Genomic DNA, 24,634 nt, shown 5'->3' on the forward strand with positions numbered 1-24,634 from the left:
GTCAGTACATACGGGTCAGTACCTACGGGTCAGTACCTACGGGTCAGTACCATACGGGTCAGTACCTACGGGTCAGTACCTACGGGTCAGTACATACGGGTCAGTACCTACGGGTCAGTACCATACGGGTCAGTACCTACGGGTCAGTACATATGGGTCAGTACCTACGGGTCAGTACATACGGGTCAGTACATATGGATCAGTACATACGGGTCAGTACCTACGGGTCAGTACATACGGGTCAGTACCTACGGGTCAGTACATATGGGTCAGTACATATGGGTCAGTACATACGGGTCAGTACATACGGGTCAGTACATACGGGTCAGTACATATGGATCAGTACATACGGGTCAGTACCTACGGGTCAGTACATACGGGTCAGTACCTACGGGTCAGTACATATGGGTCAGTACCTACGGGTCAGTACATACGGGTCAGTACATACGGGTCAGTACCTATGGGTCAGTACATATGGGTCAGTACATACGGGTCAGTACATACGGGTCAGTACATATGGATCAGTACATACGGGTCAGTACCTACGGGTCAGTACATACGGGTCAGTACCTACGGGTCAGTACATATGGGTCAGTACATACGGGTCAGTACCTACGGGTCAGTACATATGGGTCAGTACATACGGGTCAGTACCTACGGGTCAGTACATATGGGTCAGTACCTACGGGTCAGTAAATACGGGTCAGTACCTATGGGTCAGTACATACGGGTCAGTACCTACGGGTCAGTACCTACGGGTCAGTACATACGGTTAAACAGATTTCCCATGTAGCATTGGTCCAACACCTTCACTCCGACTAAAAACGAGGCTTGGGGTTTCCTAGTTTCCACCACAACTGTTCTTCTCTTGTATTCCTTTTTCATCACCACGGTAACCCACTTATTCTCACTTCCTGTACTATTAGCTTCACCCGACTCACAAGCAGTTTCAAACAAAACCTCAGTTTCCGCCATCTTCTCACTTCCTTGAAGTAATTCCAATCTCCACGAGTTTCCATCTACTGCAGAGAGAGTACGTCAAATTAGTTTACACTCAGAACAACATGCCAGAGAGTACAGAACAGTTTCTATCTACTGCAGAGAGAGTACGTCGAAGTAGTTTACACTCAGAACAACATGCCAGAGAGTACAGAACAGTTTCTATCTACTGCAGAGAGAGTACGTCGAAGTAGTTTACACTCAGAACAACATGCCAGAGAGTACAGAACAGTTTCTATCTACTGCAGAGAGAGTACGTCGAAGTAGTTTACACTCAGAACAACATGCCAGAGAGTACAGAACAGTTTCTATCTACTGCAGAGAGAGTACGTCAAATTAGTTTACACTCAGAACAACATGCCAGAGAGTACAGAACATCTCCCCCCAGAGGAAGACCTGTCCAAGTGGTCTTACCGGAGTACTGTAAAGATTCCTGAAATGAATGCAGAAGTGATGTTGCCCAAAAATGGACCATAGAATCTCTGTCCTACTGTTACCAGCTAACAGAATCTCAGTTTCAAAAATCAGGAAGAGATGTCGCTATGTCAATACAACACGGATTTAAAATGAGAAGTCCTACGAGGTGAGAAAAACAAGGAAATGTCAGTGGAAATCTTTTTTAAAAAAGAAGAAGGGGGGTTCATGAAGATACTGAAAAGAAGGGGGGTTTATGAAGATACTGAATGATTCTGTCAAGTTACCAGGAGGGTCATTACAGCCTGTTTTATATCTACTGCAGGGAGAGCTTGCAGAGTTCTGTCATGATATTCAGGTCTGTGCCCAAACAGTTAGAGCTTCTACTTTTAAAAATAAGTCTCTCACTGTTGCCGCTTGTTATAGACCCCCCCTCAGCCCCCAGCTGTGCCCTGGACACCATATGTGAATGAATTGGCCCCAATTTATCTTCAGAGGTGACCGAAATTGGGATATGCTTAACACCCCGGCCGTCCTACAATCTAAGCTAGATGCCCTCAATCTCACACAAATGATCATGGAACCTACCAGGTACAACCCTAAATCCGTAAACACGGGAACCCTCATAGATATCATACTGACGAACCTGCCCTCTAAATACACATCTGCTGTCTTCAACCAGGATCTCAGCGATCACTGCCTCATTGCCTGCGCCCGAAATGGGTCCGCGGTCAAACGACCTCCACTCATCACTGTCAAACGACCACCCCTCATCACTGTCAAACGACCACCCCTCATCACTGTCAAACGACCACCCCTCATCACTGTCAAACGACCACCCCTCATTACTGTCAAACGACCACCCCTCATCACTGTCAAACGACCACCCCTCATCACTGTCAAACGACCACCCCTCATTACTGTCAAACGACCACCCCTCATTACTGTCAAACGACCACCCCTCATTACTGTCAAACGACCACCCCTCATTACTGTCAAACGACCACCCCTCATCACTGTCAAACGACCACCCCTCATTACTGTCAAACGACCACCCCTCATTACTGTCAAACGACCACCCCTCATCACTGTCAAACGACCACCCCTCATCACTGTCAAACGACCACCCCTCATTACTGTCAAACGACCACCCCTCATCACTGTCAAACGACCACCCCTCATCACTGTCAAACGACCACCCCTCATCACTGTCAAACGACCACCCCTCATCACTGTCAAACGACCACCCCTCATCACTGTCAAACGCTCCCTAAAACACTTCAGTGAGCAGGCCTTTCTAATCGACCTGGCCGTGGTATCCTGGAAGGATATTGACCTCATTCCGTCAGTAGAAGATGCTTGGCTATTCTTTAAAAGTGCTTTCCTCACAATCTTAAATAAGCATGCCCCATTCAAAAAATGTAGAACCAGGAACAGATATAGCCCGTGGTTCACTCCAGACCTGTCTGCCCTTTACCAGCACAAAAACATCCTGTGGCGTATTGCATTAGCATCGAATAGTCCCCGCGATATGCAACTTTTCAGGGAAGTTGGGAACCAAGATACACAGGCAGTTAGGAAAGCAAAGGCTAGCTTTTTCAAACAGAAATTTGCATCCTGTAGAGGGGTGGTCGTTTTTTTTTTTTTTTTGGCCTACTTCTAAAATGACACCGCGGCCGCCACGCCATTTTTCTCAATATATATATATATATTTCACTGTGACCTGCTGCTGCTTATCAGGCATTTTGTTACTGCGAGTTGTTCTACCAGTTGAAGGTAGGCTATGAAATTGTCATAATAGAGATATCTACTTCCTACCCTTTTTTTTCTCCATAAAACATTAACGCGCATCAAATAAATAACGGCGACAAAAGCACAGAAACGACTTTTAGGTGCATTAAATCAGTTGAAAGGGAAGTGGTTTTCAGGCCTTGTGGGCGGGTTTTTGACTAGGTATGGGCTATAAATGTAAATCGACCTGGCAACCCTGAGTCTGGACTTCCTGGGGAGGCGGGGCTCAGCAGCAGCGAACTAACATCTGGCGAAGCTCGAGCTCTCCACCTCGGGCTGCAGAGACAGTAGGTCACATTCCTTCGACTCTTTATACACAAGTTGTAGCTTGCATACCAAATAATCAAATAGTAGCTTGCTAGTGTGTTGTTTAAAAAATAAAAACATGTAGCTAGATACCGTGCATTAGTTAACTAGGAGTGTGCTTGCCAGCTAACTATAACCACAAGGTTTCTAAACCAGAGGTGCAAATAGGAAAATCTCAGGGGGAAACTTACGAAAGAGACCTGAACAAGGCCGGGGTTTGAGAATTAAATTAGAAAGTACAAACATTATTCCCTTAGTAGTTAATTTTCTTTCGATCTAAAGGCATCACCAAGTAGTTGAACATGTTATTACACCAACCGCGTGACATTGACAAACTGACACGTTTTAATTTGTTAATAAAAAACGACCTTTAGTACTGTATCCTTTGATAAGTATTTTGTTATTACCCCCCCAGCTGAACTGTTCCCGTTAATGTCAGCTGACTGGGTCGATATCCAGCTTACTTTCGAGTTTAGAGAACTGTGACCAGCTAACGTGTTATTACGAAAACTACTCAAATGATTTTGTGATTAGTTAACTAATGATAGATGGACATTTTTAACAAATGTGTTTTTTTATTTTCGTCTCTCTACATAATATTGCCGTATGTCCCAGCTTGCTTGCCGTAGTTTTTTAGTAAACATAGAAAAACAACCCCCAGGCCTTTTATTTTAAGTCCGTTTTTCACCCTGCCAACTCCTGTATTAGTAGTTGCGCACCGACTCGCCGTCAGAACCGACTGTTCCCGGTGTGTTGTGGGGCGCAGTGCTTTACTACTGTGGGCAATGAGACCTGTCCACGTTACTGCTCGGTAAAGATGTGAATAACACGACTCCTGTGACTCTGAGCTCGTCCCATTCTTTTACTATAGGGGAAATATAGGTCTGTCTATTTGGCCAAATAACCTCCTAATGTGTATTTATATTTGTGTTTGTTTTTAATTGGCCACCATTTTAAACATGATCGTATCTTTCTAATTCTGTAAGGCAGGGCAGCGTACTCCATTGTCACCAACGCCAGCTCCGAAATACCTTGTGCCCTTTGAACGTTGAGGCCCCCCCCACTACTTCCTCGTTATGCAGACACAGACATAAGCAAACTTTACACCATCGAGCTTTACTTTCTACACGAGTTATTTTCCAGTTTCGTCCCCCAGAACAGATTTGTAGTGGTAAAATAATAAAGGGATGACATGTTCTTGGTGGCATTTAGGGGAAATGTTACTAAGCGTCTCTCCAGTCTAAACAGGCGTTCCTCTGCTATGGGCTCGGCTCAGACAACAATTTTTCAGCCTTGGGTGAATTTAGCTTCGTCCTTATTGTCCAGCCTACCAATGAGCTGTAAATGCATGTTTTCTATACTGGACACCCCCATCCTACCCTAATGGTTAGCTGTGTAACAGACCAAATGTTATTTGCTTGCTGTGGGTGCACTCTCCCTCACGGCTGACGTTACTTTAGTCTGGCTGAAAACAACATCATTTGTGTTTTGATCAATTCCATTAGTTGGTGATGAGTTTAGAAGGCTAAACAGTTGTCATTGAGATTCAGTGTAGCTAGGTGTACAGCTACTGTACTGATATGAATAGTCCTAGCCTAAAAGTGTGTGTATCTGTGTGTATAACACGGACTCTCTCTCTCTCTCTCACCCTCCAGTCTCTTAGCGACGAGCCCTGTGGTCTGCCTCTAGCCTGTCTATGAACTGAAGTGCCTCATTTCTAAAAGAACAGAGCGTCCTCATCATGTCTGCGGCAGCTCCGAACAGTAAGAGCCAGTCCAGTCTCAGAGAAGACTTGACCTGCGCCATCTGCTGTGACCTCTTTACTGAGCCGGTGATGCTGGGGTGCATGCATCACTTCTGTAAGCACTGTATCAGTACCTACTGGAGGGGTACCCAGACACCGGTTTCCTGTCCCCAGTGTAGGAAGGAGTTCACCACCAAACACTTCCAGACCAACTATCTGGTGACTGCCATGGTGGAGAAGGTTAGGGCCTCCACCTCGGACTGTTATGTCCAGAATATACAGGTGAGTTATGTTGAGAATATACAGGTGAGTTATGTTGAGAATATACAGGTGAGTTAGTTGGGTTGAGAATATACAGGTGAGTTAGTTGGGTTGAGAATATACAGGTGAGTTAGTTGGGTTGAGAATATACAGGTGAGTTAGTTGGGTTGAGAATATACAGGTGAGTGAGTTGGGTTGAGAATATACAGGTGAGTGAGTTGGGTTGAGAATATACAGGTGAGTGAGTTGGGTTGAGAATATACAGGTGAGTGAGTTGGGTTGAGAATATACAGGTGAGTGAGTTGGGTTGAGAATATACAGGTGAGTTAGTTGGGTTGAGAATATACAGGTGAGTTAGTTGGGTTGAGAATATACAGGTGAGTTAGTTGGGTTGAGAATATACAGGTGAGTTGGGTTGAGAATATACAGGTGAGTTGGGTTGAGAATATACAGGTGAGTGAGTTGGGTTGAGAATATACAGGTGAGTGAGTTGGGTTGAGAATATACAGGTGAGTGAGTTGGGTTGAGAATATACAGGTGAGTGAGTTGGGTTGAGAATATACAGGTGAGTGAGTTGGGTTGAGAATATACAGGTGAGTGAGTTGGGTTGAGAATATACAGGTGAGTGAGTTGGGTTGAGAATATACAGGTGAGTGAGTTGGGTTGAGAATATACAGGTGAGTGAGTTGGGTTGAGAATATACAGGTGAGTGAGTTGGGTTGAGAATATACAGGTGAGTGAGTTGGGTTGAGAATATACAGGTGAGTGAGTTGGGTTGAGAATACACAGGTGAGTGAGTTGGGTTGAGAATATACAGGTGAGTGAGTTGGGTTGAGAATATACAGGTGAGTGAGTTGGGTTGAGAATATACAGGTGAGTGAGTTGGGTTGAGAATATACAGGTGAGTGAGTTGGGTTGAGAATATACAGGTGAGTGAGTTGGGTTGAGAATATACAGGTGAGTTAGTTGGGTTGAGAATACACAGGTGAGTGAGTTGGGTTGAGAATACACAGGTGAGTGAGTTGGGTTGAGAATACACAGGTGAGTGAGTTGGGTTGAGAATACACAGGTGAGTGAGTTGGGTTGAGAATGTACAGGTGAGTGAGTTGGGTTGAGAATATACAGGTGAGTGAGTTGGGTTGAGAATATACAGGTGAGTGAGTTGGGTTGAGAATATACAGGTGAGTGAGTTGGGTTGAGAATATACAGGTGAGTGAGTTGGGTTGAGAATATACAGGTGAGTGAGTTGGGTTGAGAATATACAGGTGAGTGAGTTGGGTTGAGAATGTACAGGTGAGTGAGTTGGGTTGAGAATACACAGGTGAGTGAGTTGGGTTGAGAATATACAGGTGAGTTAGTTGGGTTGAGAATGTACAGGTGAGTGAGTTGGGTTGAGAATGTACAGGTGAGTGAGTTGGGTTGAGAATATACAGGTGAGTGAGTTGGGTTGAGAATGTACAGGTGAGTGAGTTGGGTTGAGAATGTACAGGTGAGTGAGTTGGGTTGAGAATGTACAGGTGAGTGAGTTGGGTTGAGAATGTACAGGTGAGTGAGTTGGGTTGAGAATATACAGGTGAGTGAGTTGGGTTGAGAATGTACAGGTGAGTGAGTTGGGTTGAGAATGTACAGGTGAGTTAGTTGGGTTGAGAATGTACAGGTGAGTTAGTTGGGTTGAGAATGTACAGGTGAGTGAGTTGGGTTGAGAATATACAGGTGAGTGAGTTGGGTTGAGAATGTACAGGTGAGTTAGTTGGGTTGAGAATGTACAGGTGAGTGAGTTGGGTTGAGAATATACAGGTGAGTGAGTTGGGTTGAGAATATACAGGTGAGTGAGTTGGGTTGAGAATATACAGGTGAGTTAGTTGGGTTGAGAATGTACAGGTGAGTTAGTTGGGTTGAGAATGTACAGGTGAGTGAGTTGGGTTGAGAATGTACAGGTGAGTTAGTTGGGTTGAGAATGTACAGGTGAGTGAGTTGGGTTGAGAATATACAGGTGAGTTAGTTGGGTTGAGAATATACAGGTGAGTTAGTTGGGTTGAGAATATACAGGTGAGTGAGTTGGGTTGAGAATATACAGGTGAGTGAGTTGGGTTGAGAATATACAGGTGAGTGAGTTGGGTTGAGAATGTACAGGTGAGTGAGTTGGGTTGAGAATACACAGGTGAGTGAGTTGGGTTGAGAATACACAGGTGAGTGAGTTGGGTTGAGAATGTACAGGTGAGTGAGTTGGGTTGAGAATATACAGGTGAGTTATGTTGAGAATATACAGGTGAGTTAGTTGGGTTGAGAATGTACAGGTGAGTGAGTTGGGTTGAGAATGTACAGGTGAGTGAGTTGGGTTGAGAATATACAGGTGAGTTAGTTGGGTTGAGAATATACAGGTGAGTGAGTTGGGTTGAGAATATACAGGTGAGTGAGTTGGGTTGAGAATATACAGGTGAGTGAGTTGGGTTGAGAATATACAGGTGAGTGAGTTGGGTTGAGAATATACAGGTGAGTTAGTTGGGTTGAGAATGTACAGGTGAGTTATTTTAAGAGTTGTCTTTTTCTTTGTGCAGCTGTTGTGGGTTGTGTTGTAGTATGAAGTGTTGTTCTTGTGTTATTAAATGACCGAACGAGTTAAAAGCAATGGCTGGCGCACACCTAAAAGAAAGTAGGTAGAGGTGCATATTAATGGCTGGTGAACTGTAGCCTATAAAAATAGTTGGACAGTCGCTATGTACAAGCTCACAGTAATATATTGGGTAAACGGCCAACATTTCGGCATCACTGTGCCTCCTTCAGACCCCTGGAGTCACAGTGATGCTGAAATATTGTTGGTTTCATCCAATAAATGACTGAGTTGGGTTTTATATTCGTGTCTTAACTTCAAGCCTTGACTTTCACTGAGGTATTGGTTCAGCCTTGCGCGGTAGCGGCCTTGCGGATGACTCGGATTCTGCTTGAAACCTTTAACGAATAGCAGCTTCAAGTCATCATATGTAAACATGGACAGAAAGTGACCTTTTGAGTTCAGGAAATGGGGGGGTGTGGCTTCTCATGTGTTCCTCATCTTGCTCCCCCCCCTCCCCGTATGTTTACATTGCCAAAGCAATTGAAGTAGATAATAAACAAAAGTGACAAAAAAAAAAATGAAGTGAACATTACTCACGTTCCAAAATAATAAAGACATTTCAAATGTGTGTATCTGTGACCACCTCCCCGTCTCTCTCTCTCTCTGTCTCTGTTCCCGTCTCTCTCTCTCTCTCTCTCTCTCTGTCTCTGTTCCCGTCTCTCTCTCTCTCTCTGTCTCTGTTCCCGTCTCTCTCTCTCTCTCTGTCTCTGTTCTCTGTCTCTGTTCCCGTCTCTCTCTCTCTCTCTGTCTCTGTTCCCGTCTCTCTCTCTCTCTGTCTCTCTCTCTCTCTGTCTCTCTCTGTCTCTGTTCCCGTCTCTCTCTCTCTCTCTGTCTCTGTGTCTCTGTGTCTCTGTTCCCGTCTCTCTCTGTCTCTGTTCTCTCTCTCTCTGTGTCTCTGTTCCCGTCTCTCTCTCTGTCTCTGTTCTCTCTCTGTGTCTCTGTTCCCGTCTCTCTCTGTCTCTGTTCCCGTCTCTCTGTCTCTGTCTCTCTGTCTCTGTTCCCTGTCTCTCTCTCTCTCTCTCTCTCTGTCTCTGTTCCCGTCTCTCTCTCTCTCTCTCTGTCTCTGTGTCTCTGTTCTGTCTCTGTTCTCTCTCTCTCTCTGTCTCTGTTCCCGTCTCTCTCTCTCTGTGTCTCTGTTCCCGTCTCTCTCTCTCTGTGTCTCTGTCTGTTCTCTCTCTCTGTCTCTCTCTCTCTGTCTCTGTTCCCGTCTCTCTGTTCCCGTCTCTCTCTCTGTCTCTGTTCCCGTTCCCCTCTCTCTCTGTCTCTGTTCCCGTCTCTCTCTCTCTCTCTCTCTGTTCCCGTCTCTCTCTCTCTCTCTCTGTTCCGTCTCTCTCTCTCTCTGTTCCCGTTCCCGTCTCTCTCTCTCTCTCTCTCTGTCGCTGTTGAGGTAGTGAAGGCATGTTCCGCCAAGCAGCACAGTGTAATCTAACTGACAGTAATTCACTCTAGGGTTCATCCCAAATGACCCTATACCCTTTTATAGTGTACTTCTTTTGACTGGGGCCATAGGGACTATATAGGGTGCCATTTGGAACACATGGTCTCAAACCAAAGGTCTCTTATATTCCCTGATACCAGGGATGGGCAACATGTAGGCCTGTGGTTTTATCTTGTTATCATCCAATAGTTGTCCGGAACAGAACCATTATTTTTTTAAACCGATTTGACCCCACCCACCACCACCAGAGTACCTGTTTATATATTTATTTCTACCTTTTGAAATAGATTATTTGTTACTTTGTAGCATTAAATGACTTCACCAAACAGTGTGGATACAGATGAGTCGTTCCAGGAGAGGAATGAGACGGACATTTGGCTAAAGGAGAGGGGCCCCAAAAGGCTAGGGCTGGCTGGGACTGTAGGGAGGGGGTACGTGGAGCCACTGTGGGTGGGGTACGTGGAGCCACTGTGGGTAGGGAGGGGGTACGTGGAGCCACTGTGGGTAGGGAGGGGGGTACTTGGAGCCACTGTGGGTAGGGGAGGGGGTACGTGGAGCCACTGTGGGTAGGGAGGGGGTAGGGAGGGGGTACGTGGAGCCACTCTGGGTAGGAGGGGGGTACGTGGAGCCACTCTGGGTAGGGAGTGGGGGTACGTGGAGCCACTGTGGGTAGGGATGGGGGTAGGGAGGGGTACGTGGAGCCACTGTGGGTAGGGAGGGGGGGTACGTGGAGCCACTGTGGGTAGGGAGGGGGGTACGTTGAGCCACTCTGGGTAGGGAGGGGGGTACGTGGAGCCACTCTGGGTAGGGAGGGGGTACGTGGAGCCACTGCGGCGCCTCGTGATGAGTTCAGGTTTCTGTGCTCCCTGTTTCTCCCCAATCAAAGTTGCCCATCCCTGCTATCAATTGTTTCATATTCTTCCAATTAACACACAGGAAACGCATTCCTCATTAACCTGTTTCTTTTGAAGTTGCCTAACATTTTGACCACGTTCATTTTATGTTTTGTTGTCAGAAACAACAGAAGGATTCGTTGGAGGCTCACAGACGGAGACGAGAGGATTTCATCACTGTTCTAAATGGAGACGAGGACAAGATGGAGAGCATCAAGGTAAAGACCTGTGTGTGATACAGAGACGAGGACAAGATGGAGAGCATCAAGGTAAAGACCTGTGTGATACAGAGACGAGGACAAGATGGAGAGCATCAAGGTAAAGACCTGTGTGTGATACAGAGACGAGGACAAGATGGAGAGCATCAAGGTAAAGACCTGTGTGTGATACAGAGACGAGGACAAGATGGAGAGCATCAAGGTAAAGACCTGTGTGTGATACAGAGACGAGGACAAGATGGAGAGCATCAAGGTAAAGACCTGTGTGTGATACAGAGACGAGGACAAGATGGAGAGCATCAAGGTAAAGACCTGTGTGTGATACAGAGACGAGGACAAGATGGAGAGCATCAAGGTAAAGACCTGTGTGTGATACAGAGACGAGGACAAGATGGAGAGCATCAAGGTAAAGACCTGTGTGTGATACAGAGACTAGGACAAGATGGAGAGCATCAAGGTAAAGACCTGTGTGTGATACAGAGACGAGGACAAGATGGAGAGCATCAAGGTAAAGACCTGTGTGTGATACAGAGACGAGGACAAGATGGAGAGCATCAAGGTAAAGACCTGTGTGATACAGAGACGAGGACAAGATGGAGAGCATCAAGGTAAAGACCTGTGTGTGATACAGAGACGAGGACAAGATGGAGTCTATATAAAGGTTTAGGATCATCAACATTACATTTAAGTCATTTAGCAGACGCTCTTATCCAGAGCGACTTACAAATTGGTCATAAAGTCTGTCCTCTTGTCCGTCACAATTTTAAAACAAATAGTTGGACATGAAGATTATAGATTTAAGTTGTTAAAAAAATATTTAGTGTCTAGTTTGAGAAACAAGTCCTCAACTGGCAGCTTCATTAAATAGTACCCACAAAACGCCAGTCTCGACCTCAACGGTGTAGAGGCGACTCCGGGAAGCTGGCCTTCTAGGCAGTGGTCCAGTGTCTGTGTTCTTTTGCCCATCTTAATCCTTTCTTTTATTGGCCAGTCTGAGATGTGGCTTTTTCTTTGCAACTCTGCCTAGAAGGCCAGAATCCCGAGTCACCTCTTCACTCTTGACGTTGAGAATGGTGTTTTGCGGGTACTATTTAATGAAGCTGCCAGTTGAGGACTTGTGAGGCGTCTGTTTCTCAAACTAGACACACTAATGTACTTGTCGTCTTGCTCAGTTGTGCACTGGGGCCTCCCACTCTTTCTATTCTAGTTAGGGCCAGTTTGCACTGTTCTGTGAAGGAGTAGTACACAGCGCTGTACGAGATCAATGGCAATTTCTCTCATGGAATAGCCTTCATTTCTCAGAACAATAATAGACTGACGAGTTTCAGAAGAAAAGGTCTTTGTTTCTCGCCATTTGAGCCTGTAATCGAATCCACAAACACTGATGCTCCAGATACTCAACTAGTCTAAAGAAGGACAGTTTTATTGCTTCTTTAATCCGCTCAAACAGTTTTCAGCTGTGCTCACATAATTGTAAAAGGGGTTTCTAATGATCAATTAGCCTTTTAAAATGATGAACTTGATTAGCTAACACAACGTGCCGTTGTAACACAGGAGTGATGGTTGCTGGTAATGGGCCTCTGTTCACCAATGTAGATACTCCATTTGGGGGTTTGGTTATTGGTGGATAAGATGGGGGTTTGGTGGATAAGATGGGGGTTGGTGGATAAGATGGGGGTTTGGTGGTTCGTGTGTTTCCTGATTCATGTCCCACTCAGGTCAGTTCCTTTCACACGACTACGGATTCATCTTCATTTTCCCCAGAACATTTATTAAAATGTAGGATTTTATTTATATCCAGGTTGATATCTCACCCCTCTGTCTGTAGAGAATTGGCTCTGAGCTGCAGGTGCGGATCCAAGGGGAGTTCCAGGCGTTGCATTTCCTTCCTTGCGGAGGAGGAGGCGTGTGTGTTGGAACGGCTGCGGAGGGAGCAGGAGGTGGCTCTGGAACAGCTGCAGCGCCACCTGGAGGCTGTCAGAGAGGCTGTCAGTCAGCTGGACCACAGTATGAGAATCCTGCATGAGGCTGCTACTACCACGCACCAGACTGGACTAGTGGAGGTATTGAAGAGTTCTTCAGGGTTTATAGAAATCCCAAGTAGGTGTCTGTGACTAATAGAAAAGGAAAAAAGTGATGTGGTGGAGTTGAGACTGGAGAAGATTGTTTCCTGAAACTCTTATTGACTTGAGCTGCAACGACCACATTCCAGTCTGCTTATAGAGGTGACTACTGTTGGACTGTTCTGACCCTTCAGGGTTTATAGAGGTGACTACTGTTGGACTGTTCTGACCCTTCAGGGTTTATAGAGGTCACTACTGTTGGCCTGTTCTGACCCTTCAGGGTTTATAGAGGTGACTACTGTTGGACTGTTTTGACCCTTCAGGGTTTATAGAGGTGACTACTGTTGGACTGTTCTGACCCTTCAGGGTTTATAGAGGTGACTACTGTTGGCCTGTTCTGACCCTTCAGGGTTTATAGAGGTCACTACTGTTGGCCTGTTCTGACCCTTCAGGGTTTATAGAGGTGACTACTGTTGGACTGTTTTGACCCTTCAGGGTTTATAGAGGTGACTACTGTTGGACTGTTCTGACCCTTCAGGGTTTATAGAGGTCACTACTGTTCTGACCCTTCAGGGTTTATAGAGGTCACTACTGTTCTGACCCTTCAGGGTTTATAGAGGTGACTACTGTTGGACTGTTCTGACCCTTCAGGGTTTATAGAGGTGACTACTGTTGGCCTGTTCTGACCCTTCAGGGTTTATAGAGGTGACTACTGTTGGACTGTTTTGACCCTTCAGGGTTTATAGAGGTGACTACTGTTGGACTGTTTTGACCCTTCAGGGTTTATAGAGGTGACTACTTTTGGACTGTTCTGACCCTTCAGGGTTTATAGAGGTGACTACTGTTGGACTGTTCTGACCCTTCAGGGTTTATAGAGGTCACTACTGTTGGACTGTTCTGACCCTTCAGGGTTTATAGAGGTGACTACTGTTGGCCTGTTCTGACCCTTCAGGGTTTATAGAGGTCACTACTGTTCTGACCCTTCAGGGTTTATAGAGGTGACTACTGTTGGACTGTTCTGACCCTTCAGGGTTTATAGAGGTCACTACTGTTCTGACCCTTCAGGGTTTATAGAGGTCACTACTGTTCTGACCCTTCAGGGTTTATAGAGGTCACTACTGTTGGACTGTTCTGACCCTTCAGGGTTTATAGAGGTGACTACTGTTGGACTGTTCTGACCCTTCAGGGTTTATAGAGGTGACTACTGTTGGACTGTTTTGACCCTTCAGGGTTTATAGAGGTGACTACTGTTGGACTGTTTTGACCCTTCAGGGTTTATAGAGGTCACTACTGTTGGACTGTTCTGACCCTTCAGGGTTTATAGAGGTCACTACTGTTGGACTGTTTTGACCCTTCAGGGTTTATAGAGGTCACTACTGTTGGACTGTTCTGACCCTTCAGGGTTTATAGAGGTCACTACTGTTGGACTGTTCTGACCCTTCAGGGTTTATAGAGGTGACTACTGTTGGACTGTTCTGACCCTTCAGGGTTTATAGAGGTCACTACTGTTGGACTGTTTTGACCCTTCAGGGTTTATAGAGGTCACTACTGTTGGACTGTTCTGACCCTTCAGGGTTTATAGAGGTCACTACTGTTGGACTGTTTTGACCCTTCAGGGTTTATAGAGGTCACTACTGTTGGACTGTTTTGACCCTTCAGGGTTTATAGAGGTCACTACTGTTGGACTGTTCTGACCCTTCAGGGTTTAGAGGTCACTACTGTTGGACTGTTTTGACCCTTCAGGGTTTATAGAGGTCACTACTGTTGGACTGTTCTGACCCTTCAGGGTTTATAGAGGTGACTACTGTTGGACTGTTCTGACCCTTCAGGGTTTATAGAGGTGACTACTGTTGGACTGTTCTGACCCTTCAGGGTTTATAGAGGTCACTACTGTTGGACTGTTCTGACCCTTCAGGGTTTATAGAGGTGACTACTGTTGGACTGTTCTGACCCTTCAGGGTTTATAGAGGTCACTACTGTTGGACTGTTCTGACCCTTCAGGGTTTATAGAGGTGACTACTGTTGGACTGTTCTGACCCTTCAGGGTTTATAGAGGTGACTACTGTTGGACTGTTCTGACCCTTCAGGGTTTATAGAGGTGACTACTGTTGGACTGTTCTGACCCTTCAGGGTTTATAGAGGTGACTACTGTTGGACTGTTCTGACCCTTCAGGGTTTATAGAGGTGACTACTGTTGGACTGTTCTGACCCTTCAGGGTTTATAGAGGTCACTACTGTTCTGACCCTTCAGGGTTTATAGAGGTCACTACTGTTCTGACCCTTCAGGGTTTATAGAGGTCACTACTGTTGGACTGTTCTGACCCTTCAGGGTTTATAGAGGTGACTACTGTTGGACTGTTCTGACCCTTCAGGGTTTATAGAGGTGACTACTGTTGGACTGTTTTGACCCTTCAGGGTTTATAGAGGTGACTACTGTTGGACTGTTTTGACCCTTCAGGGTTTATAGAGGTGACTACTGTTGGACTGTTCTGACCCTTCAGGGTTTATAGAGGTGACTACTGTTGGACTGTTCTGATCCTTCAGGGTTTATAGAGGTCACTACTGTTGGACTGTTCTGACCCTTCAGGGTTTATAGAGGTGACTACTGTTGGCCTGTTCTGACCCTTCAGGGTTTATAGAGGTCACTACTGTTCTGACCCTTCAGGGTTTATAGAGGTGACTACTGTTGGACTGTTCTGACCCTTCAGGGTTTATAGAGGTCACTACTGTTCTGACCCTTCAGGGTTTATAGAGGTCACTACTGTTCTGACCCTTCAGGGTTTATAGAGGTCACTACTGTTGGACTGTTCTGACCCTTCAGGGTTTATAGAGGTGACTACTGTTGGACTGTTCTGACCCTTCAGGGTTTATAGAGGTGACTACTGTTGGACTGTTTTGACCCTTCAGGGTTTATAGAGGTGACTACTGTTGGACTGTTTTGACCCTTCAGGGTTTATAGAGGTCACTACTGTTGGACTGTTCTGACCCTTCAGGGTTTATAGAGGTCACTACTGTTGGACTGTTTTGACCCTTCAGGGTTTATAGAGGTCACTACTGTTGGACTGTTCTGACCCTTCAGGGTTTATAGAGGTCACTACTGTTGGACTGTTCTGACCCTTCAGGGTTTAGAGGTCACTACTGTTGGACTGTTTTGACCCTTCAGGGTTTATAGAGGTCACTACTGTTGGACTGTTCTGACCCTTCAGGGTTTATAGAGGTGACTACTGTTGGACTGTTCTGACCCTTCAGGGTTTATAGAGGTGACTACTGTTGGACTGTTCTGACCCTTCAGGGTTTATAGAGGTCACTACTGTTGGACTGTTCTGACCCTTCAGGGTTTATAGAGGTGACTACTGTTGGACTGTTCTGACCCTTCAGGGTTTATAGAGGTCACTACTGTTGGACTGTTCTGACCCTTCAGGGTTTATAGAGGTGACTACTGTTGGACTGTTCTGACCCTTCAGGGTTTATAGAGGTCACTACTGTTGGACTGTTTTGACCCTTCAGGGTTTATAGAGGTGACTACTGTTGGACTGTTCTGACCCTTCAGGGTTTATAGAGGTGACTACTGTTCTGACCCTTCAGGGTTTATAGAGGTGACTACTGTTGGACTGTTCTGACCCTTCAGGGTTTATAGAGGTGACTACTGTTCTGACCCTTCAGGGTTTATAGAGGTGACTACTGTTGGACTGTTCTGACCCTTCAGGGTTTATAGAGGTGACTAATGTTGGACTGTTCTGACCCTTCAGGGTTTATAGAGGTCACTACTGTTCTGACCCTTCAGGGTTTATAGAGGTCACTACTGTTCTGACCCTTCAGGGTTTATAGAGGTCACTACTGTTCTGACCCTTCAGGGTTTATAGAGGTCACTACTGTTCTGACCCTTCAGGGTTTATAGAGGTCACTACTGTTCTGACCCTTCAGGGTTTATAGAGGTCACTACTGTTCTGACCCTTCAGGGTTTATAGAGGTCACTACTGTTCTGACCCTTCAGGGTTTATAGAGGTCACTACTGTTCTGACCCTTCAGGGTTTATAGAGGTCACTACTGTTCTGACCCTTCAGGGTTTATAGAGGTCACTACTGTTCTGACCCTTCAGGGTTTATAGAGGTCACTACTGTTCTGACCCTTCAGGGTTTATAGAGGTCACTACTGTTCTGACCCTTCAGGGTTTATAGAGGTCACTACTGTTCTGACCCTTCAGGGTTTATAGAGGTCACTACTGTTCTGACCCTTCAGGGTTTATAGAGGTCACTACTGTTCTGACCCTTCAGGGTTTATAGAGGTCACTACTGTTCTGACCCTTCAGGGTTTATAGAGGTCACTACTGTTCTGACCCTTCAGGGTTTATAGAGGTCACTACTGTTCTGACCCTTCAGGGTTTATAGAGGTCACTACTGTTCTGACCCTTCAGGGTTTATAGAGGTCACTACTGTTCTGACCCTTCAGGGTTTATAGAGGTCACTACTGTTCTGACCCTTCAGGGTTTATAGAGGTCACTACTGTTCTGACCCTTCAGGGTTTATAGAGGTCACTACTGTTCTGACCCTTCAGGGTTTATAGAGGTCACTACTGTTCTGACCCTTCAGGGTTTATAGAGGTCACTACTGTTGGACTGTTCTGACCCTTCAGGGTTTATAGAGGTGACTACTGTTGGACTGTTCTGACCCTTCAGGGTTTATAGAGGTCACTACTGTTGGACTGTTTTGACCCTTCAGGGTTTATAGAGGTCACTACTGTTGGACTGTTCTGACCCTTCAGGGTTTATAGAGGTCACTACTGTTGGACTGTTTTGACCCTTCAGGGTTTATAGAGGTCACTACTGTTGGACTGTTTTGACCCTTCAGGGTTTATAGAGGTCACTACTGTTGGACTGTTCTGACCCTTCAGGGTTTAGAGGTCACTACTGTTGGACTGTTTTGACCCTTCAGGGTTTATAGAGGTCACTACTGTTGGACTGTTCTGACCCTTCAGGGTTTATAGAGGTGACTACTGTTGGACTGTTCTGACCCTTCAGGGTTTATAGAGGTGACTACTGTTGGACTGTTCTGACCCTTCAGGGTTTATAGAGGTCACTACTGTTGGACTGTTCTGACCCTTCAGGGTTTATAGAGGTGACTACTGTTGGACTGTTCTGACCCTTCAGGGTTTATAGAGGTCACTACTGTTGGACTGTTCTGACCCTTCAGGGTTTATAGAGGTGACTACTGTTGGACTGTTCTGACCCTTCAGGGTTTATAGAGGTCACTACTGTTGGACTGTTTTGACCCTTCAGGGTTTATAGAGGTGACTACTGTTGGACTGTTCTGACCCTTCAGGGTTTATAGAGGTGACTACTGTTCTGACCCTTCAGGGTTTATAGAGGTGACTACTGTTGGACTGTTCTGACCCTTCAGGGTTTATAGAGGTGACTACTGTTCTGACCCTTCAGGGTTTATAGAGGTGACTACTGTTGGACTGTTCTGACCCTTCAGGGTTTATAGAGGTGACTAATGTTGGACTGTTCTGACCCTTCAGGGTTTATAGAGGTCACTACTGTTCTGACCCTTCAGGGTTTATAGAGGTCACTACTGTTCTGACCCTTCAGGGTTTATAGAGGTCACTACTGTTCTGACCCTTCAGGGTTTATAGAGGTCACTACTGTTCTGACCCTTCAGGGTTTATAGAGGTCACTACTGTTCTGACCCTTCAGGGTTTATAGAGGTCACTACTGTTCTGACCCTTCAGGGTTTATAGAGGTCACTACTGTTCTGACCCTTCAGGGTTTATAGAGGTCACTACTGTTCTGACCCTTCAGGGTTTATAGAGTCACTACTGTTCTGACCCTTCAGGGTTTATAGAGGTCACTACTGTTCTGACCCTTCAGGGTTTATAGAGGTCACTACTGTTCTGACCCTTCAGGGTTTATAGAGGTCACTACTGTTCTGACCCTTCAGGGTTTATAGAGGTCACTACTGTTCTGACCCTTCAGGGTTTATAGAGGTCACTACTGTTCTGACCCTTCAGGGTTTATAGAGGTCACTACTGTTCTGACCCTTCAGGGTTTATAGAGGTCACTACTGTTCTGACCCTTCAGGGTTTATAGAGGTCACTACTGTTCTGACCCTTCAGGGTTTATAGAGGTCACTACTGTTCTGACCCTTCAGGGTTTATAGAGGTCACTACTGTTCTGACCCTTCAGGGTTTATAGAGGTCACTACTGTTCTGACCCTTCAGGGTTTATAGAGGTCACTACTGTTCTGACCCTTCAGGGTTTATAGAGGTCACTACTGTTCTGACCCTTCAGGGTTTATAGAGGTCACTACTGTTCTGACCCTTCAGGGTTTATAGAGGTCACTACTGTTCTGACCCTTCAGGGTTTATAGAGGTCACTACTGTTCTGACCCTTCAGGGTTTATAGAGGTCACTACTGTTCTGACCCTTCAGGGTTTATAGAGGTCACTACTGTTCTGACCCTTCAGGGTTTATAGAGGTCACTACTGTTCTGACCCTTCAGGGTTTATAGAGGTCACTACTGTTCTGACCCTTCAGGGTTTATAGAGGTCACTACTGTTCTGACCCTTCAGGGTTTATAGAGGTCACTACTGTTCTGACCCTTCAGGGTTTATAGAGGTCACTACTGTTCTGACCCTTCAGGGTTTATAGAGGTCACTACTGTTCTGACCCTTCAGGGTTTATAGAGGTCACTACTGTTCTGACCCTTCAGGGTTTATAGAGGTCACTACTGTTCTGACCCTTCAGGGTTTATAGAGGTCACTACTGTTCTGACCCTTCAGGGTTTATAGAGGTCACTACTGTTCTGACCCTTCAGGCTTTATAGAGGTCACTACTGTTCTGACCCTTCAGGGTTTATAGAGGTCACTACTGTTCTGACCCTTCAGGGTTTATAGAGGTCACTACTGTTCTGACCCTTCAGGGTTTATAGAGGTCACTACTGTTCTGACCCTTCAGGGTTTATAGAGGTCACTACTGTTCTGACCCTTCAGGGTTTATAGAGGTCACTACTGTTCTGACCCTTCAGGGTTTATAGAGGTCACTACTGTTCTGACCCTTCAGGGTTTATAGAGGTCACTACTGTTCTGACCCTTCAGGGTTTATAGAGGTCACTACTGTTCTGACCCTTCAGGGTTTATAGAGGTCACTACTGTTCTGACCCTTCAGGGTTTATAGAGGTCACTACTGTTCTGACCCTTCAGGGTTTATAGAGGTCACTACTGTTCTGACCCTTCAGGGTTTATAGAGGTCACTACTGTTCTGACCCTTCAGGGTTTATAGAGGTCACTACTGTTCTGACCCTTCAGGGTTTATAGAGGTCACTACTGTTCTGACCCTTCAGGGTTTATAGAGGTCACTACTGTTCTGACCCTTCAGGGTTTATAGAGGTCACTACTGTTCTGACCCTTCAGGGTTTATAGAGGTCACTACTGTTCTGACCCTTCAGGGTTTATAGAGGTCACTACTGTTCTGACCCTTCAGGGTTTATAGAGGTCACTACTGTTCTGACCCTTCAGGGTTTATAGAGGTCACTACTGTTCTGACCCTTCAGGGTTTATAGAGGTCACTACTGTTCTGACCCTTCAGGGTTTATAGAGGTCACTACTGTTCTGACCCTTCAGGGTTTATAGAGGTCACTACTGTTTTGACCCTTCAGGGTTTATAGAGGTCACTACTGTTTTGACCCTTCAGGGTTTATAGAGGTGACTACTGTTGGACTGTTTTGACCCTTCAGGGTTTATAGAGGTGACTACTGTTGGACTGTTTTGACCCTTCAGGGTTTATAGAGGTGACTACTGTTCTGACCCTTCAGGGTTTATAGAGGTGACTACTGTTGGACTGTTCTGACCCTTCAGGGTTTATAGAGGTGACTACTGTTGGACTGTTCTGATCCTTCAGGGTTTATAGAGGTCACTACTGTTGGACTGTTCTGACCCTTCAGGGTTTATAGAGGTGACTACTGTTGGCCTGTTCTGACCCTTCAGGGTTTATAGAGGTCACTACTGTTCTGACCCTTCAGGGTTTATAGAGGTGACTACTGTTGGACTGTTCTGACCCTTCAGGGTTTATAGAGGTCACTACTGTTCTGACCCTTCAGGGTTTATAGAGGTCACTACTGTTCTGACCCTTCAGGGTTTATAGAGGTCACTACTGTTCTGACCCTTCAGGGTTTATAGAGGTCACTACTGTTCTGACCCTTCAGGGTTTATAGAGGTCACTACTGTTCTGACCCTTCAGGGTTTATAGAGGTCACTACTGTTCTGACCCTTCAGGGTTTATAGAGGTGACTACTGTTGGACTGTTTTGACCCTTCAGGGTTTATAGAGGTGACTACTGTTGGACTGTTTTGACCCTTCAGGGTTTATAGAGGTCACTACTGTTGGACTGTTCTGACCCTTCAGGGTTTATAGAGGTCACTACTGTTGGACTGTTCTGACCCTTCAGGGTTTATAGAGGTCACTACTGTTGGACTGTTCTGACCCTTCAGGGTTTATAGAGGTGACTACTGTTGGACTGTTCTGACCCTTCAGGGTTTATAGAGGTCACTACTGTTGGACTGTTTTGACCCTTCAGGGTTTATAGAGGTGACTACTGTTGGACTGTTCTGACCCTTCAGGGTTTATAGAGGTGACTACTGTTGGACTGTTCTGACCCTTCAGGGTTTATAGAGGTCACTACTGTTGGACTGTTCTGACCCTTCAGGGTTTATAGAGGTAACTACTGTTGGACTGTTCTGACCCTTCAGGGTTTATAGAGGTCACTACTGTTGGACTGTTCTGACCCTTCAGGGTTTATAGAGGTCACTACTGTTGGACTGTTTTGACCCTTCAGGGTTTATAGAGGTGACTACTGTTGGACTGTTTTGACCCTTCAGGGTTTATAGAGGTGACTACTGTTGGACTGTTCTGACCCTTCAGGGTTTATAGAGGTGACTACTGTTGGACTGTTCTGACCCTTCAGGGTTTATAGATGTATAGAGGTCACTACTGTTGGACTGTTCTGACCCTTCAGGGTTTATAGAGGTGACTACTGTTCTGACCCTTCAGGGTTTATAGAGGTGACTACTGTTGGACTGTTCTGACCCTTCAGGGTTTATAGAGGTCACTACTGTTGGACTGTTCTGACCCTTCAGGGTTTATAGAGGTCACTACTGTTGGACTGTTCTGACCCTTCAGGGTTTATAGAGGTGACTACTGTTGGACTGTTCTGACCCTTCAGGGTTTATAGAGATCACTACTGTTGGACTGTTCTGACCCTTCAGGGTTTATAGAGGTCACTACTGTTGGACTGTTCTGACCCTTCAGGGTTTATAGAGGTCACTACTGTTGGACTGTTCTGACCCTTCAGGGTTTATAGAGGTCACTACTGTTGGACTGTTCTGACCCTTCAGGGTTTATAGAGGTCACTACTGTTGGACTGTTCTGACCCTTCAGGGTTTATAGAGGTCACTACTGTTGGACTGTTCTGACCCTTCAGGGTTTATAGAGGTCACTACTGTTGGACTGTTTTGACCCTTCAGGGTTTAGAGGTCACTACTGTTGGACTGTTCTGACCCTTCAGGGTTTATAGAGGTGACCACTGTTGGACTGTTCTGACCCTTCAGGGTTTATAGAGGTCACTACTGTTGGACTGTTTTGACCCTTCAGGGTTTATAGAGGTGACTACTGTTGGACTGTTCTGACCCTTCAGGGTTTATAGAGGTGACTACTGTTGGACTGTTCTGACCCTTCAGGGTTTATAGAGGTCACTACTGTTGGACTGTTCTGACCCTTCAGGGTTTATAGAGGTGACTACTGTTCTGACCCTTCAGGGTTTATAGAGGTGACTACTGTTGACTGTTCTGACCCTTCAGGGTTTATAGAGGTCACTACTGTTGGACTGTTCTGACCCTTCAGGGTTTATAGAGGTGACTACTGTTGGACTGTTCTGACCCTTCAGGGTTTATAGAGGTGACTACTGTTGGACTGTTCTGACCCTTCAGGGTTTATAGAGGTGACTACTGTTCTAACCCCCCAGCCAGATTTTAGGGAACATTTTAAAGGCCCCTTGGTGGTTTAGAGAAGTTTGTGGTTTTTAAGGCCTTTTTCTACAATTCTACACATTTTGCCATGCAGCTGAGACCTCTTGCGGTTTTAAATCAAATGTCCAGCTATGCTACATATTCTAAAACAGATTTTAAGGAAATGTTTGCCGATTTTCAAAATGCATTTCTGTGGTATTTAAAGTATTCCTTTGAGACGGTAGAGCAGTGTTCCTGCAGTAGAGTATTGGATCTGAATTAATCTATTTTTTTGAATGCTAGCTAATATCTCACCCTGATTTCTCAGTTTCTCTCTCTCCAGCTTCCACAGATACGGTGAGTGATTCTTGGACTGGTCATCCCTAACAGCGTTGAACCTCTTCACTATGTAACATGTTTGTTTTTCAAACAATGTAAAAACTACAAATTGGACTGAAGGAGCAAGAAGGCTTTTATATATATATATATAATATATTAGTGCCCTCTGTTTGACAGGTGCTCATACAAAACTAGTGCACTAATTAAGAGCATGGGCTCTGGTCAAAACTAGTGCACTAATTAAGAGCATGGGCTCTGGTCAAAACTAGTGCACTAATTAAGAGCATGGGCTCTGGTCAAAACTAGTGCACTAATTAAGAGCATGGGCTCTGGTCAAAACTAGTGCACTAATTAAGAGCATGGGCTCTGGTCAAAACTAGTGCACTAATTAAGAGCATGGGCTCTGGTCAAAACTAGTGCACTAATTAAGAGCATGGGCTCTGGTCAAAACTAGTGCACTAATTAAGAGCATGGGCTCTGGTCAAAACTAGTGCACTAATTAAAGCATGGGCTCTGGTCAAAACTAGTGCACTAATTAAGAGCATGGGCTCTGAAATAAAACTAGTGCAAAAATTAAGAGCATGGGCTCTGGTCAAAACTAGTGCACTAATTAAGAGCATGGGCTCTGGTCAAAACTAGTGCACTAATTAAGAGCATGGGCTCTGGTCAAAACTAGTGCACTAATTAAGAGCATGGGCTCTGGTCAAAACTAGCGCACTAATTAAGAGCATGGGCTCTGGTCAAAACTAGTGCACTACATAGGGACTAGAAATGTCCCTTTTTTTAAATGATCAGTTTTCACCAAGTGATTTACGTGGTTTCTTTCTTCACCAGGCCTCCATTAGACGTGGGCCCAGGACCAGAGCTAGACTTAAATGGCTTCAGCAGTAGATACATGGCACCGCTGCAGTACATCACTTGGAGGAAGATGTTCAAGTCTCTCAAACCCGGTGAGATCCCACCCCCTACGGCTGGCCTAGGTACAGGATGCATGCCAACTGGCCCCCTACGGCTGGCCTAGGTACAGGATGCATGCCAACTGGCCCCCTACGGCTGGCCTAGGTACAGGATGCATGCCAACTGGCCCCCTACGGCTGGCCTAGGTACAGGATGCGTGTCAACTGGCCCCCTACGGCTGGCCTAGGTACAGGATGCATGCCAACTGGCCCCCTACGGCTGGCCTAGGTACAGGATGCATGTCAACTGGCCCCCTACGGCTGGCCTAGGTACAGGATGCATGCCAACTGGCCCCCTACGGCTGGCCTAGGTACAGGATGCATGCCAACTGGCCCCCTACGGCTGGCCTAGGTACAGGATGCATGCCAACTGGCCCCCTACGGCTGGCCTAGGTACAGGATGCATGTCAACTGGCCCCCTACGGCTGGCCTAGGTACAGGATGCATGTCAACTGGCCCCCTACGGCTGGCCTAGGTACAGGATGCATGCCAACTGGCCCCCTACGGCTGGCCTAGGTACAGGATGCATGCCAACTGGCCCCCTACGGCTGGCCTAGGTACAGGATGCATGTCAACTGGCCCCCTACGGCTGGCCTAGGTACAG

The 24,634-nt window shown here is 45.9% G+C and overlaps 1 protein-coding gene and 3 long non-coding RNA genes across 8 annotated transcripts in view; 3 read left to right on the top strand and 1 right to left on the bottom strand.

Moving 5' to 3' along the window:
- Positions 1–432, bottom strand: LOC127913719 (uncharacterized). Its single transcript, XR_008086543.1, has 3 exons — positions 389–432; positions 137–164; positions 1–79 (listed from the first exon to the last, which is right to left on the bottom strand). It is a non-coding gene; the product is annotated as an uncharacterized LOC127913719 (long non-coding RNA).
- A 2,919-nt stretch (positions 433–3,351) lies between these two features.
- Positions 3,352–24,634, top strand: part of trim105 (tripartite motif containing 105) — a 35,005-nt gene continuing 13,722 nt past the window's right edge. Inside the window, 6 exon segments of the mRNA XM_052487049.1 lie at positions 3,352–3,491; positions 5,166–5,536; positions 10,583–10,678; positions 12,507–12,560; positions 12,562–12,761; positions 23,909–24,024. Coding sequence (XP_052343009.1) covers positions 5,252–5,536; positions 10,583–10,678; positions 12,507–12,560; positions 12,562–12,761; positions 23,909–24,024 — 751 coding nt within the window. The 5' untranslated portion in view covers positions 3,352–3,491; positions 5,166–5,251.
- On the top strand, positions 5,573–8,542 carry LOC127913782 (uncharacterized). Of its 2 annotated transcripts, XR_008086661.1 has the most exons (5): positions 5,573–5,612; positions 5,809–5,996; positions 6,585–6,696; positions 6,837–7,648; positions 7,785–8,542. It is a non-coding gene; the product is annotated as an uncharacterized LOC127913782 (long non-coding RNA). The 2 variants fall into 2 exon arrangements; XR_008086662.1 differs by lacking the exons at positions 5,573–5,612; positions 5,809–5,996 and having other exon boundaries at positions 6,622–6,640; positions 6,921–7,648.
- On the top strand, positions 12,808–22,924 carry LOC127913783 (uncharacterized). 4 transcript variants are annotated; one of them, XR_008086664.1, is made up of 11 exons: positions 12,808–13,247; positions 13,361–13,575; positions 14,539–14,667; positions 14,711–15,167; positions 16,217–16,415; positions 17,684–17,855; positions 18,071–18,226; positions 21,149–21,191; positions 21,716–21,922; positions 22,394–22,557; positions 22,600–22,924. It is a non-coding gene; the product is annotated as an uncharacterized LOC127913783 (long non-coding RNA). The 4 variants fall into 4 exon arrangements; XR_008086663.1 differs by lacking the exons at positions 14,539–14,667; positions 18,071–18,226; positions 21,149–21,191 and having other exon boundaries at positions 13,361–13,618; positions 14,668–15,167; positions 17,684–17,812; XR_008086665.1 differs by lacking the exons at positions 14,539–14,667; positions 17,684–17,855; positions 18,071–18,226; ... (1 more) ...; positions 21,716–21,922; positions 22,394–22,557 and having other exon boundaries at positions 13,361–13,618; positions 14,668–15,167.

This window comes from Oncorhynchus keta, chromosome 30 (assembly GCF_023373465.1).
Source record: "Oncorhynchus keta strain PuntledgeMale-10-30-2019 chromosome 30, Oket_V2, whole genome shotgun sequence".
NCBI classification, from domain to species: domain Eukaryota; kingdom Metazoa; phylum Chordata; class Actinopteri; order Salmoniformes; family Salmonidae; genus Oncorhynchus; species Oncorhynchus keta.